The 16,181-nt window shown below is 40.8% G+C and overlaps 1 protein-coding gene across 8 annotated transcripts in view; it reads left to right on the forward strand.

Moving 5' to 3' along the window:
• USP15 (ubiquitin specific peptidase 15) overlaps positions 1-16,181 on the forward strand; it is a 139,140-nt gene that overhangs the window by 106,085 nt on the left and 16,874 nt on the right. For all 8 annotated transcript variants that reach the window (XM_075930764.2, XM_075930758.2, XM_075930768.2 and 5 more), the window contains 8 exons: positions 4,195-4,368; positions 7,766-7,924; positions 9,270-9,494; positions 12,325-12,408; positions 12,512-12,606; positions 13,153-13,344; positions 14,553-14,668; positions 15,701-15,976. In XM_075930764.2, coding sequence (XP_075786879.1) covers positions 4,195-4,368; positions 7,766-7,924; positions 9,270-9,494; positions 12,325-12,408; positions 12,512-12,606; positions 13,153-13,344; positions 14,553-14,668; positions 15,701-15,976 — 1,321 coding nt within the window. The remainder of the gene's footprint in view (positions 1-4,194; positions 4,369-7,765; positions 7,925-9,269; positions 9,495-12,324; positions 12,409-12,511; positions 12,607-13,152; positions 13,345-14,552; positions 14,669-15,700; positions 15,977-16,181) is intronic.

A 16,181-nucleotide genomic window follows, 5' to 3' on the forward strand; every position in this document is an offset into this window, starting at 1 on the left:
GGTGCCTTTACCAATAACTGAAGCAAATAGAGAGGATGTTTGATTCTAAACTATGTCTGCTTTTTATTCCTCCAGACAATAACTAAGATCCTTACGAAGGAATCAGTTCCTTTCAGGTATCTTGTCACCTTCACTCCCGCTTCTAAAGCCCAAGTTTGTAATATTTCCCGTTACTTGTCATGACAAATCCTGAAAATGCAACCTCAGAGAAAGCAAGAGACTTGCTTTTAGAGCACTACACAATGTATGTCTTGTAATCTAAATTGTTTCTGTACCCATCCCATCTCTAATACTTTAGTGCTTCACGGAGTTTCTAAGCTAAAAGACCTCAGTGTTCTAATTTTTGTTGTTGTTTTCTTGATCGCTGCTTTTTTTTAAAGCAATTCCTTTACTGTAACTGACTCTGATGATGATATAAAAGATATTAAGATGTCCCAGGTTGAGAATCTTTTGTTAACGGAAGTCACTATGGGCAAACTTCCTCTTTGCAAAATCAGCTTTGACTTTCACAATTTAGCACATCAGTCATGCAAATCTTTTTCAGTCTGTTTTCCTCAACAACAGATTCAGTTTAAAAGCAACACTATGAACTAGATCTATGTTGAAAAATTAGGATTTGGGGAAAGTTTTACAGTAATTTTTCATTCAAGAATATTTGTGTGAATCTTTAAAAAATCAATTCTAATGGGAACTGTATTTTTACCTCTTGAGAATATTTTTGTGTAGTACGTATGACCTGCGCAAAAATTTTTGGTGAGGGAGGGAGCCAGATGTTGCACATACATCTGAATTTGAGATCACGTGCATGTGTTTTCTAAAGAATAATGCTCTTGTTTACTCACCATAAACAAGAATAATGAGATTAAAAAGAGGGACGGAGTTTGATAGCAATAAAAATATTCTTTCCCTTTCAATCCTATCCAATCTTCCCCATCATCTACAGTTAGCTTCTCAAGGAGATTGTAAACAAGTAGGAGGAAGAGAGCCCAGCTCTATTCAGTCCCTCTATCCATCCTTACTGGGAGGAGGATGGGCACTAAAAAGAACTGCCTGTTCTTGGAACTCCTTCCTGCTTGGAGAAGGAGAATGCAGAAGATCCATGTAGTATGTAGTGGCTTAAGTTGATCCTGTGTGTGTGTCTGTGTGTGTGGCATAGCAAATAGGAGCATGTGGTATGAGGGACATCTCTGAGGGACCAGAGAAAGAAAACTGATCATTCTTATGCAGCTTTATTTAGAATAAAAACTAACATAAGAAAATAGTGTAAAAACTAGGGATGTCACCGTGTAGACAACTACACAATTAACCGATAAGTCTACGTTTATCAGTTAATCTTGTCAGAGGCAGCAGTGTGGGAAGGGGGCCAGGGAGGAGGCTACCATGAAGCAGCCTCTGTCCGCGGTGGGCTTTGGCTCCCTGCTGACAGAGACTGCTCTGCATCCCACGGTAAACCTTTGTCAATGGTAAGCCTGGACCTGCCGCAGCAGCAGCAGCCCCTGTCTGGGGGTCCAAGCTTCCCATGGACAGAGGCTGCTCCATGGCAGGGACTGCTGCAGAGCAGCCTCAGTACGTGGGGAGCTTGAACACCCCGCGGACAGGGGCTGTAGCCATCCCACACTGCTGCCTCTGATACAGACGCAGCAGCGCGGGGCAGCTGGCAGCTAGTCTGTGTGGGGAGACAGTTTTTTAAACTGGCTCTCCTTGTGGACTGGTCCTGCCTGCCACCTCACACTTCTGCTTCTGATAGAGGTGTAGTGGTGCAGGGTAGCAAGGGGCTCCCCAGGATTGGAGCCAGGAGTGCATTGGCTGCCGTCCCTGCCCCAGGGGATTATCGAATATTCGTGTAACTGCATGAAATCTTAGCAGTTACACGAATATTCAATTACATCATATCTAACATCCTGAGTAAAAACTGGATGATGAAAAAATCCAAGGGGAAAAACCTGTTATAAATAGTCTTTCAGTAGTTCTTGTTTTGAAATCCCTTTAAATGCTGGCCTAAGAACGCAGTCTTGTTCAGAGAATAAATAAAAGGTTTCCTCAGACAAGCTATAGTCTTTTACAAACTGTTTTAGTTGTGTATATAATAAACATTCAAAAACCTTTATTATGGATGCCTTTCTGTATTATGTCCTTTCTGTAGACTGACTGTAAGATTTCCAGGATGGCATGAAGACCTGATATCATTCATCCCACAGAAGCAGAATGGGTTTTGTAAAATCACCCAAAAGATGTTTCTATTTAGCAGCCAGTGCCATTGATGGGCAACATGAAACCATTAAAGGAAGCATGTTATACTCCCTGGAAGCACAGGGGATCTTTTTTCAAGGGAAAAGGCAATGCAGCACATTTATTGAAAATAAAAATATATGTGTCCATTCACACACATAGGTACACAAGTCCCATAGATGATCTCATAGTTACCAGTATGGCCAGTTAGATTGAGCACGGGTGGGGATCTGGGTTCTGTCAGAGGCAAATCAATACTCTAAAGTTTTTGCAGAAGGACCCCAAACACCATGGCAATATATATTACTTTTATCGGTGTAAATTCCATTTTAAGTCTGGGTTTTTACAGTGTCCTACTGAAATCAACAATCCAAGTGGCAGTTATCACAAAATTGTTCCCTCCACCATCATTCTTCAGCATTTTGATGATTATTGCTGAGAGTCACAACGTCTGGTTTCCCCTTTTATCTGTTATCTTGTTCTCCGGGGAATATACCTATACTTTAGAGCAGTGTTTCTTAAATTGTGTTCCGTGGCACGCTAGTGTGCCGTGAGGCAATTGGAGATGTTCCACGGAGAACAACAGAACTCAAAATGGCTGCCCTTAAAGGGGCAGATGACCTTTTTTTCTCAATAACTTCCCCCCAACTTTTTTTTTGTTTCTCTCTCTCAACAAAAAATCCTTGGTGTTCCTCATGAAAAAAAATGTGTTTGGTTTTCCTCGGTCTTAATAAAAAGTTTAAGAAACACTGCTTTAGGGTCATTAGTCTGCCCTTCTTCAACCAACTTTAATGTGCCCTAATAGTCCAACTGTTATCTATCTCTCAGTCTCTTCCTCCTTCTTAACCATCTGGCCCCATGGTATTAGCATCTTCCATCTCTTATCTATTAGCATACTGTACATTCCTCACTCATACACAGAACAAGAAGTAATTGAAGAGATTACAGAAGCAAAAGTAGTCTGTTACAAAGTAAAGACAATCTTATTAAAACAATCACTTCTTTAACATAAAAAATGTATACAGTTTACATAATTGTCTTTGGGGCCTATAAGTACACAACTTCAACAGGTTATATATACAGTTTACAGCCCTTGGTGGGCAACATGTAACCATTAAAGGAAGCATGTTATACTTATTAGAAGCACCTTAGGTCTTTTTCAACAGAAAAGACAATATGCTTTGAAAGTTAAACCATCAAAGGAAGCTGATCTACCACTCATTGAGAATTACAGGAGGTCATCTCCCTGGACAGGACCTGTGCCCCTTCTCTCTCCAGACAAGAATTTTAGCCATAGTCCGCTGCGGTTCACATTGGTATCCCTAGCAGACTAATTTGACTATGGGCAGTAACTAAACTCTGGTTTCTCTCCAAGGACTGTGAACAGTTATAAGTTCTCACAAAGCTCTCTATTCAGGATATAAAGCATACAGAAAATAAATGTAAAAAATAGTAAAAGAATTTACTTTCTCACTAAACATACCAGAAATTGCCCAAGGCCTTGGTAAGTTAAGAGAGAGTCCAACACTTCAGCAAGGGCTTGGCACCCCCCTGGATTCAAGGTCACGTCAGTTGGAAATAATGCCCTGAGTTTCTACATGCAACTGTTATAGCCCAAGTTCTTCCTTTGTACTGCTTCTTGGACTGCCCTAAACCGATATCTCTCCCCACTGTTATTACTTCCTGGGGGAGCTATACTAACCCTCTCCCCCTGGATTTGTCCACAATTGTTGGTCCAAATATTATGAATATTCATAAACGCAATACAACAAGATCCTCAAATATACTGCATGGCTGCAGTGTCTATCATAATTACTGCTTCTGTGGAATGTTTCAGTTTCTTTCCTGCAGGTATTATAATTCATTTATTAACAATACAATATTTATTATATTCAACTTGCAGAAAAATGGCTACTTTAACGAAGACTGAGTATTTTTTAAAGTATTTAATATTTCCATTCACAGTGTCTGAGCAACACCCCTCCACTAACAGAATATTTCCTAAATGACAAATATCAGGACGAGCTGAATTTTGACAATCCTTTAGGAATGCGAGGTGAAATAGCAAAATCTTATGCAGACCTCATCAAGCAAATGTGGTCAGGAAAATACAGCTATGTCACACCGAGAGCATTTAAGGTTGGTGCTACTGAAATTATAATTTGACTTTCAGTGTATACGGTGAATTTGTTTTCACAACGTAAGTATATACAACTTATAAAATCTGTAACAAATAATTTTAAAAATTGGGTTTTGAAAATGAGCTAGCAGTCTGTTCAGTTCAGTGCCTCATAATAATATAGAGCAAGAAAGTGTGTGTGGTAATATCTTCTTTTGGACCAAATTCTCTTGGTGAAAACCAAGTTTTGAAAGTTCTCCTTCTTATGAACGCAAGTTAGTCCAATATTATCTGACTTGACTGGTCTCTCTAATAATCTGGGACCAACATAGCTACAACAGCTCTGTATACATTATAACAATTTTTCAGTTAACTACTTAATTTCTTAAACAAAATACTGAAAACACCCTAGTTATTCTTTTTGTTGTAATTTGTATTCATTATTTATTTTAATTCTGAATATACTCTAGCTTCATTTCTGTAGTGTCACATCTTTCCCTTGATTAATTTGAGGACTATTTATCTTGAATTTAATATGCCCTTATTTTTCTGGACTCTTTTACAAGAAAAAGACTTTTTCTCTTCTCTATTTTAATAATTTGGAAACTTAAAACCATTTTTGGTGTATTTCCTGTATTATGCTAATCTTTAAAAATTAATGTGACCTCTTTATAGTATTTTAAATGACACAGCTGATTCATTATACTATGCTGTAATTTCCTCTTTATTTGATACTGTATTATTATATCTCAGATTTTCATTAGATTTTGATTATTGTTAATAAACATGCTAATGTTTTTAATTGTTGTTAATCCCGATTGCCTTCTAGTCAGTTACTTCTGTTCTGTATATTTTTCCGCTTCCATATTTTTTCTTTCATTAATATTTTTACCTTATTCTCCTCTAACAATGTTTTTTGTCTCTTACATATATCTCTAAATTATAGTATTTTCTATTCTGTTTACATTAGTGGGGGATTGAGAGAGGGTTTTTCCCCCATTTATACTTCACTAGATTACCTCCCACATACTGGTGATTACTATCCTCAGCAGTAGTAGGTCTGCATTGTAGGGCCCTTTCACCACCCAGAAAGCAAATAATGTTTACCCAGGAATAGAAGCATTAAACTGTGGCCAAGCTTCATTAGTGCCTTGCCGACAGAGATTGAGGGGAGGAGGTACTGAATCATTGCATCATCTTATTTCCTCCTTCCATTATGGATATGACCTTCCCTTGCCATACCCCACTTTCCTACTTTTGGGGTTGCGTTGTGGCTCAAGCGTTCCTCATTTAGCATTTGTTTGCCAGGCTCAAATTATTTCTGAAAGAAATATCAGAGACCATTCTTCCTCATTCAGCCAGTTTGAAGAGTTGTAATCTACTTCTCTTCTACTGACATAGCAGCCTGTATTCCCATTTTATGTTATATTGTTTACTACCATACAGTATCTGTCTGCCTCACAAAGATGTGCTAGACTATTCATTTTTAAGTTTTTCCAGTTACAGACTAACTTGGCTATGCCTCTGAAGCTTTTAAACATTTCAGAATTTATCCTTATAGTGCACCCCTTTCCAGATCGGGACGTTGAGTCTCCGGGTATGTCTACGCAACAAAGTTATCTCGAAATAACAGCTGTTATTTCGAAATAACTTTACCAGCGTCTACACAGCCGAACTGCTATTTCGAAATTAAATCAAAATAGTGGAGTGCTTATTTCGAATTTGGTAAACCTCATTCCATGAGGAATAACGCCAAATTCGAAATAGCTATTTCGAAATAAGTGCTGTGTAGAAACTTATATCTAAATAGGAGGCCTCTAGCCTTCGCAGGGTGCCCTGGAGGCCACTCCAGCCTCAACCAAGCACACTCCTCTCCCTCCCTGTTCCCTGGAGCCCTTAAAGGGGTTTACACTGGCCACAGTGCCTGTGCCAGCTCCAAACGTGCCATCCCAGAACCAGGAGTCACTGCCCCTGGCCCAGTGCCCCCAAAATATGAGCCAGCAAGCCACTGGGAGCCAGCCTTCCACCGCTCCCCAGGAGCAGTCTGCCAGCTCCCAGGAGCCTACCAGGGCCCGGAGAAGGCGGGCGCCTTCCTGGTCCAGGGTCGACATCATGGACCTTATTCAGTTTTGGGGGAGATGCCCCCAATGTCCATGATCTCCGCACTAGACAGAGGAACGTGGCCGTCTATGGCAGGATAGCTGCCAGCCTGGCCTCCAAAGGCCACATGCAAACCCAGGAGCAGATTCTCATGAAAATCAAATTGGTCTGGCGAGACTCTGAGCCCTGAACTTTCCCTCCCCCTTCTTCCCCTTGCTTCCCCCTTTCAGCTCCCTCCTTCCAGGTTTCCCCCTCCCGTTTCCCACCCTCTCTTCTCTCCTCTACCACCTCCTTTCCCCAGTCTAACCAGAGTTTCATTTTGCCCCCTTCCCACCCCACCAGTTTTGTTAAAGAAAGAAAGTTTGTGTTCATGAAAATACATGTATTTTATTAGACATCAGGAAAGGGAGTTAGGGAGGGGTAAGCAGAAGGACGTGAGGGAGGAATGAGGCACAAGCCCTCAGTGGGGCAGACCAGGGAGGCTCTTAGTGCTCCTCAGGATGGAAGCTCTCCCGCAGGGCCTCCTGCATACTGACCGCCCCCCTATGGACCTCCTGGATGGCAGCCTGCAGAAAGTGCAGCCAGGCTCGCAGCAATGCATCCACGAGAAGCACCAGAGTGCCCCGGGGAAGCGCTGGCTCCATGTTGCAGAGTGCTGTGGTGTCCTGAGTGAGGGCAACCAGAGTACACAGAGACAAAATACTTTGCTGTCCCTCATTGAATGAGGCAAGCAAGCAGGGAAAGCTGAGAATGGGCTGTCTGGGGGGTGTCCCTTTAAGCATAGGCCTCAGCCTCAGGCAGCAGCCACACAAAGTGACTCCTGACCTGATGCCCTGCCAGACCTGGTTCTGGCCGGCCTTAAATGTGATTCAGGGTCCACTCAGTGTGGATGTGCTATTTCAAAATAGAGAAACGCTATTTCGAAATGCATTTTGTGTGTAGACGTGTCATTTCAGAATAATGCTGTAGTGTAGACATACCCTCAGAGAGATGTTAAGTGACTAGTCCAAAGAATAATAGTCTGTAGTACAGTTGAGAATAGAACTCAGACCTCCTGAGTGCCATTGTGTTTAACTATATAAACGTCCTTCCTTTCCAGGAGTTCCTCCCATAGCTCCTATTCAAGCATGTTCAGCTAGGTAATATTCCTTGTTATAGCCACTGGGTGGCAGCCATTCCTGAAAACACGAGGTACCAGATGCAAGTACTACTGTCTACATATCGTGTCACAACAGTAGCCCGTTGCTTTTTTATTTGTTTACACAAAACCAAATGGTAAATTTTCCCAAATTGAAAATTCTCATATGTCCTCTACAGACACAAGTGGGACGATTTGCACCTCAGTTTTCTGGATATCAGCAACAAGACTGTCAAGAACTTCTAGCTTTTCTCTTAGATGGTTTACATGAGGATTTGAATCGGATTAGGAAAAAGCCTTATATTCAATTAAAGGATGCAGAGGGGAGGCCAGATAAGGTAATGTTCCTACTATTGATTTTCTTTTGTTTTAGTTCATTACTTAATACTTTAGTAGGTTGTAATATATTGTTGCCCCTTTATCAAGCATTAACATTTTGTGGGGCTGCTTCGTGGGTTATCTTTTCAGTGAAAGTGCATTTAGTGATACAGTAAAACCTGTGTTATCCAGCACGCTCGGGGATTAGGGCGTGCTGGTAACCTAAAAATTCTGGTTAACTGAGGAGGAGCACGGGAGCCAGGATGTGGCCTGCTGGGGGGGAAGCAGCCTGGTGGGGGGATGGGGTGTAAACTCGGGGGTAAGAGGGCAGAGATGGAGGGGGCGGCCTGCCCCGGAGGAGGAGGGAGGCTGGCCTGCCGGGGGTGCCAGGAGCTGCGGGGGGAGCCAAGATGCTTGCTTCTAGCTGCCGTTCACCCCTCCCTCAGGTACATGCTGCACGCTCATCTGAGGACCGGCCCAGCACTTAAAAGGCCAGTTTCTTTCTTCTCCCCCCTCCCTCCCCTCCCGGCATCAGAAATTTACCAATTTCTACAGTTTTCTGGAGGCTTAAGTTCCGGATAGGGTTGTCAGATGGTTTCAACATAATACTGTACACACTTGACATTAAATCACAATCTACATTACATCTTATTTAGAAAATACCGGACATTTATATTTTCTCAATTTGTTTCCCAAACAGAAAGCTCAAATACTGGACTGACTGTCCAGTTCAAAACTGGACACCTGGCAACCCTAGTTACGGATAGCACAGGTTTTACTGTACCAAGACTCAAGACATAGGTTTTACTGTACCAAGAAGCACAATTCCTAATTATTTTGAAAAGAGAGTGCACATAGAGCATCAAGGCTATACATAAGTCACGCATTTGGTCTTGCAATCTCCTACTTTCATCAGTTCCTGAGTTCTGCCTCTCTCAACTATACTCCTAATTGGAAAACGTCACACTCCTAAGTTGTTTGTCTGTAGAGCATCATTCTACACACTGGCCACAGGCTACTGCACATGGAGACTTTTGTCTTAAATGTAATTTTTATCCAGTTACTCATCCACATGGAATAGCTCAAACATGCATAGGAGCTGTCTTCTGAGTTTCCATCCTAACAAGTGTGTAACTCATACAGGCCTCTTAACTATTCAGGTGCCACTGCTATAGTCAGCTCTTGTGTGGTTGTTGGGGTCAGACTTCTTTGTGCATTTAACCCATGTAGTCGATAGTTTCATATCAGCTACTTGTATCATTAGCGTATGTATTTGTGTATGTATATACAGTATGTATATATATCTATTTATGTGCATTTCATTACTACTTTTTTGCTATAACCCAAATTCTATTTTAATTGTAGGTGGTTGCTGAGGAAGCCTGGGAGAACCATTTAAAAAGAAATGATTCCATCATTGTAGATATATTTCATGGTCTTTTTAAATCCACTCTAGTTTGCCCTAAATGTGCTAAGATTTCTGTAACCTTTGATCCCTTTTGTTACTTGACACTTCCATTACCTATGAGAAAGGAACGCACTTTGGAAGTATATTTAGTTAGAATGGATCCACTTAATAAACCTATGCAGGTAAGAAATATTGTTGTTTAACACCACATTTTATGTAAAGTTTTTTCCTGTCTTCATGTTTTTAATACTTGAAAGAACAAGGATTAAATCTGACAGATTTGTTAGGATGGTATGCTGCTGCTTTTTTTTTTTTTTTTAATGTTCATCTCAAAGGTTACAAATTAATGAGGAAACTTTGTAAAGGATACATTTTACTTTAACTCTAGTCAGTTTCAAGGAAGATATTGATAATTTATTTTACAATACTGTAACCTCCAACTTTCCGGTGTCCCTAATTGGGGAACACCCATGGTAACAGACCCTGGTAGGCGGAGGCAGAAGTGGCTCTGTACAATGTCACTATCCCTTCCCACCCCCAGCTAGGTGAACAGCAAAGCAGCAATGTGCTCTGCTGGAGGCTTTTCCCCACCTTTCACATAGTGGCAAGGGACGGTGCTTGGCAACAGCAGGGGATGCGTTGTGTAAGGTAAGTGCCCTTCCTGCATCCCCCTCACTCCTTCACTGGACCAATAAAATCTTTAATCCGCCAAATCCTGTTTCCCAGGGTTCCGGAATAAAAAGGTTAAAGTGTACTATGTTGTTGTAAAGATTTCCTAACTTTATCCATGTTGTGCTCTTTATTATTATTGAGAGTTCCTTTCTAGTATTGTCAAACTACTTACAGTGCAAACATAAAGAAAAGTCCTTGCCCCAGGAATGTGTGTCTAAAATGACAAGTATCAAAAGTTTGGTGGAGTGGAATACAACTCACAAGTAAAATGAGATGTTCATACAGATTTTTATTTTTATTTAACATATAAACTGTGCCACCAACTTTCCAGTATTAGTCAACAAATATTTTGTAGTCACCACCTAAGGATATTCATAAAATATTTGAATGTGGAAAACATCGTCTTTTAACAAGCTCAAGAAGGAATTACATGCGTAAGGAGAGACTTGGAAGAAAGCACATAGACCGTTGTGAGAAAGATGTTAGAAGATATGTAAGAGCGGTTAAAGTAGAAAGGGACTGAGCTGTGATTGAGGTAGAAAGGAGGCAAGTTACTCGGAGAGGAAGAGAAGGAGAAGTTACTCAGCTGAGTGACAGAGAAGATAGTTACATTTATAGTGATAGAAAATAGTGTACCTGTGTCTTATTAAAAGTTGGACTGGGCACCTCTTTGCATTTAGAAATTGTAAGGAAAAATACAAGATTCCTTCCTGTTCATTGGGTTCATGATTGTTGGGACAGTGTAGGCTGTGATTGAGTCTTGAACACGTGTTGGCTTGTGGCACACCCTCACTGGGTAGTTCTTGTCATCTTGTTCACAGCAGCAATCTCTGTCCAGTCTTCTCCTAGGTATCAACAGTGTCCGTGGGGTGCTGGTGAGGGTCTCATGCAGCTTTTTTGTAAAGGGGTAAAGTTTGTGGCTCAGCACCAGATTTATTGTTAGCTTACCTGGCCTTGCTATATGCCTGCCGTAGTTCCTTTGCTTTCATGCAGCACTGTTACTGGTCCCTTTCGTCCCCTTCTCCTGTATCCCCTGTGCAATCTTCTTGTGGATGTCCAAGTTTGTTTAACTGCTCTGTAGCTGTGCTTGCACAGCCTCTTCTTCTCACAGGATCAGGAGATCTAGTATCTCTTGTCTCTCTGGAAATGAGCATATCTGGTACATGGAGATGATGTCATCAGTTGGGCAGATGTACGCAAGGAAGAGCTGCTAGGTGTGCTTGTTGTGGTGGCAATCAGGAAAGGCATTTCAGAAATACACAGGAGTTATAAAGAGAGCTGTTTTCTGGTGTGACACCTCTGGGGCAGTGACATTGACAATTGTGATCAGAACAACCACTGTTGCAGGGAATTAGGGCATTGTTGAACAGCTGCTGTTAGTTGGCTTAAGTCATGCAGTGTTTGCTCTCACTCTGCATTGACTTTAGTAGGTCAACTAACATTAATGGTTTTCCCATAATAGAAGAACTAGAGGACACCAAATGAAATTAATGGGTAGCAGGTTTAAAACTAATAAAAGAAAGTTCTTCTTCACACAGCGCGTAGTCAACCTGTGGAAGTCCTTGCCAGAGGAGGTTGTGAAGACTAGGACCATAACAGAGTTTAAAGAGAAGCTAGATAATTTCATGGAGGTTAGATCCATAAAAGGTTATTAGCCAGGGGATAAAATGGTGTCAGAGGCTGGAGAAGGATGGCAGGAGACAAATCGCTTGATCATTGTCTTCGGTCCACCCCTTCTGGGGCACCTGGTACTGGCCACTGTTGGCAGACAGGCTACTGGGCTAGATGGACCTTTTGTCTGACCCAGTACGGCTGTTCTTATGTTATGTTCTTATGTAGCTTCTGTTTGCCAAAAAGTGGGGAAAAAGCGATGGTATGGATCACCTGATTACCTGCTTTGTTCATTTCCTCTGGGACATCTGGCATTGGCCACTGTTGCAAGAGAGGATACTGGGCCAGATGGATGTTTGGTCTGATCCAGTATGGCTGTTCTCGGCTGTGCAGCGAGATGGTTTAACTGTGTCACCATAATGGGCTACTTATGTTTGCCAGAGACAAATTTGAGGGTAGACTCATGCATAAATAGGTCAAGGCAAGGAGAGTTAGATTTAGCTAACATTGTGCAGACTATGCATGAGTCACTTTTGAAAATGGGATGCAGGTGTTTTGGAAAATTATTATCCTGAATTTAAATACATTTCACTTAGGGATGTAAGCAACCAGTCAACTATCTGATAAGCAAATTTAAAGATACACACTAAGGGTGTGGACATATGACAACTTTTCTCAGGAGGCTTCTGTCCTTTAAGAGTGACAAATTATCATATTTTGTTTTTTTAGTACAAAGTAGTTGTTCCAAAAATTGGGAATATATTGGACCTTTGCACAGCACTGTCAACTTTGTCTGGTGTTGCTGCAGATAAGGTAAGATTTTTCTGAGGTAATCATTTATACATAGCCCAATGTTAATGATTTTCAGTGTTTTAAAACCAATTTAAGAGTATCTTAATTTTTTGTTTCCTTTTAGATGATAGTTACTGATATATACAATCATAGGTTCCACAGAATATTTGCTATGGATGAAAATTTGAGTAGTATTATGGAACGTGATGACATCTATGTGTAAGTTCAAATAATATTCTGTTTGTCAAGAAATACTTTCATATTAAGTAAAAATTTGTGTAGAATTGGATTTAGCTTCATCTAAATAAATTAATTGCATAGAAGAAACATGCAATAAACAGAAGTACAGGCAGTCCCCGGGTTACATGGATCCGACTTACATTGGATCCCTACTTACAAACGGGGTGAGGCAACCCCGCACTAGCTGCTTCCCCCCAGCAGACCAGGGAGACATGAAGCTAGCGCCTCCACCCCCCCCCCCCCCCAGCAGACCAGGGAAACGCAGAGCAGCTTTTCTCAGCAGACACCTCAGCTTGAGAATAAAGGACTGAGGGAAGTGAGGTGTGGGAGAATAAAACTGAGCTCTGGAGAAATGTTTGGCTAGAGTTTCCCCTACAATATGTACCAGTTCCGACTTGCATACAAATTCAACTTAAGAACAAACCTACAGTCCCTATCTTGTACGTAACCCGGGGACTGCCTGTATTGATTTTCTGTCAGATTCTTCTAGATGACCTTTTTCTTTCCTGCTTTTCTTTTTTTAAGATTTGAAATCGCTCTCAACAGAACAGAGGATACTGAGCAAGTCGTAATTCCTGTTTGTCTAAGAGAAAAATATAGACACACCAGTTACAGCCACCATAGTGGTTCTTCGCTTTTTGGTCAACCTTTTCTTATAACAGTGCCTAGAAACAATACTGAAGATAAACTGTATAACCTTCTGCTGTTGAGAATGTGGTAAGAATATTATGTGGGGAAAAAATTGTAATATGAACAACAGTAATAATCAGAGTTTGTAGATGGATTGTTTTTTTATATGCATTGCTAAGGAACTTTGATTAGACTTTTGGAGGCAATTATTTTACTTTGATTTTTGACAGAATTTACATCATCCAAAATGATGTGTCATCAGAAGAAGGAGAAGGGAAGGGAGAGGGGCTTGGGTGGGTTGGTTGGTTTTATGAAGAGAGGGGTGTTGATAATAGGAGGGAAGGGTGTTGGTTTCGTTTAATCATTGTAGCTAGGACTTGTCTAAATAGGAAGGTTTTGCCTATTGAACCAGAATAGTTAACTGATATAGCTCTTCCCTTGGATACTATTATTTTGAAATATGAATGCCCACAAAGGGGTTATACGATAGGTGAATGAGGTGATACGTTTTATTGAGTCAGCTTCTGCTTATGAGTGCACTCTTCTTTTGGTATAATTACATCTGTTTTAAATTCACATCTTACCTTATACTGGTATAACTTTCTCTTGTAGACATGTCCTTGTATTACTTGCAGAATAAATTTTCTAAATTTGACCAGTTATGTATACAAGTGTAGCTTGGATGCCAAATAAAACAGAAACTAATATAGAGCAAAGGAGATCACACAAAATAAAATAATTTCAGAAAAAAGGCAAGAAGAAAGATTCTGTGGAAACAATTTGTTGCAGCAATTGATGAGTTAACTTTTTTCATTTACTGTAACTAGTGAAGCACTGCAGGAATACAGTCCATTGTAAGAGCAATTATAATAACTACAGTACAACTCCAATGGTCCGGCACTCCTGATGGTCCGGCACCATCTGGAACCCGGAAGTGCTCCGGGCAGCCAGACAATTGGAGCTACTCTGTCCCCAGCTTCCCTGATTCAGCCGCTGCTGAAACTGACCAACGGCTGACTCGGGGAAGCCGGGGGCAGAGCAGCTACGGTGCTGCCGGGTTGGTCCCGCAGCACCGAGGGGTGCATTCCCCCTCCCCACTGCACCCCAGACCTCTCATAGCCCCCCCTTCCGATAGTCCGGCATATCTGATAATCTGGCACCCCCTAGGTCCTAAAGGTGCCGGATTATCAGAAGTTTACTGTATGTATTTTCAGTGCTCTTATATTTTACATGCATATATTCATTGTAAGCAAACCCATTAGTATACATGCATTATTTTTCATTGTTTATTTTAGCCGTTATGTAAAAACATGTACTGAAAGTGAAGACACTGAAGGATCCCTACACTGCTGTAAGGACCATGGTATTAATGGGAATGGCCCAAATGGAATACATGAAGAAGGATCGCCAAGTAAGGCTTGAATAGTTACACTAGTTTAATATGAGTTCAGCATAATACCTTTCTGCTCCAATTACTGTAATTGCCCTTTTTCCTCTTTATTCTAACCCTCATCCACACAATCACAACATTGTGGCAACCTTCTTTGCACCCAAAAATGGCCAAATGAATCTCCCCCCCCCCCCCCGAGCCTGTGTCATTTCTTGCAAACTTAAGCCAAAGGAAGTGTTAAAAACTGATGTGAGGAGTGTTTATTACAGTACATCCAGTTCTCACTCAGCCAGATTTGACTCTCCAGGGATCAAGACATCACATGGCTACTAGACCACCAGATTAGATTTATGTTTTAAAATTGGTGATTCTGAGGCTTAAAAGCGTTGACATTTAAACTTTTTTTTTTGGATGGTGTAGGTAATTTAGGCTTCAAATTTACTGAATTTAGCAGGATGTTGTTTTTCTTCTAACTTTTAAAGCTACTGCTTCAATAAACAGTGATTGCAAGGAATTTAGCATAATTAGAGTGGCAGTGATTGTTGGTTAGGAATTAAACTCTTAAAATGTGTTGTCTGTCAGGTTTCCTTTTGCCAGTTGGAATCTTAACATACTCACAGACATCAAAAAAAGAAACTATTTATTTGTCACAAATATCTAGAGAGTATTTATGCGAACATTTCAATTTATATGCTGAAAGTATGAGGAAAGGAAAAAGAGTAGTGTATGAGAACACTGACTGAATGGCAAAACATTACAATAAAATTGAAGATGGCAATGGATGAGGATGGGGTTCTTTCCAGTTTGTAAGAAACTATCTTCAGTTGTGGCATAAGTGGTAGGAGACCAAATGAGGTACTTAACAGAAAATGGAAAAGGCCCAAAAGTCCTGTGGAGTATAATAAACATCTTACTCTTCAGTCTAAATCTTGCTAGTTCTCCTAATTTTAACAACAATTAAAAAGTGTACTAGGAGGGAAAATGAAGCACCTTAAAATGCTGCATAAACAGAATGCGTTGTCAGACTTATTGATTTGCTCCCTATTTTGTTAGGTGAAATGGAGACAGATGAACAAGATGATGAATCCAGCCAGGATCAGGAACTTCCTTCTGAGAATGAAAACAGCCAATCAGAAGACTCAGTTGGAGGAGACAATGATTCTGAAAATGGAATATGCACTGAGGAAACTTGCAAAGGACAACTGCTCACGGGACACAAAAAACGATTGTTTACATTCCAATTCAATAATTTAGGCAGTACTGACATCAACTATATCAAAGATGATACCAGACATATTAGATTTGATGATAGGCAACTTAGGCTTGATGGTAAGTCATTGGGGGATCGAGTTCTTTAAATGTGATCACGATGCTGTTTGTGTTTTTGGTACCACTTTCTTTGAACGGTTGTACCGTATGTGAGTAGGCTGTTTGTGTTTTCTTGCCAGTGCATACATATATGTATATGTGTGCTTATACGCGTTGAACCTCTCTAGTTCAGTACTCTCAGGTCCAGCAACATCCATGGTCCAGC

The sequence above is a fragment of the Pelodiscus sinensis genome, chromosome 1, assembly GCF_052426305.1.
Source record: "Pelodiscus sinensis isolate ZL-2025 chromosome 1, ASM5242630v1, whole genome shotgun sequence".
Taxonomy (NCBI): Eukaryota; Metazoa; Chordata; order Testudines; family Trionychidae; genus Pelodiscus; species Pelodiscus sinensis.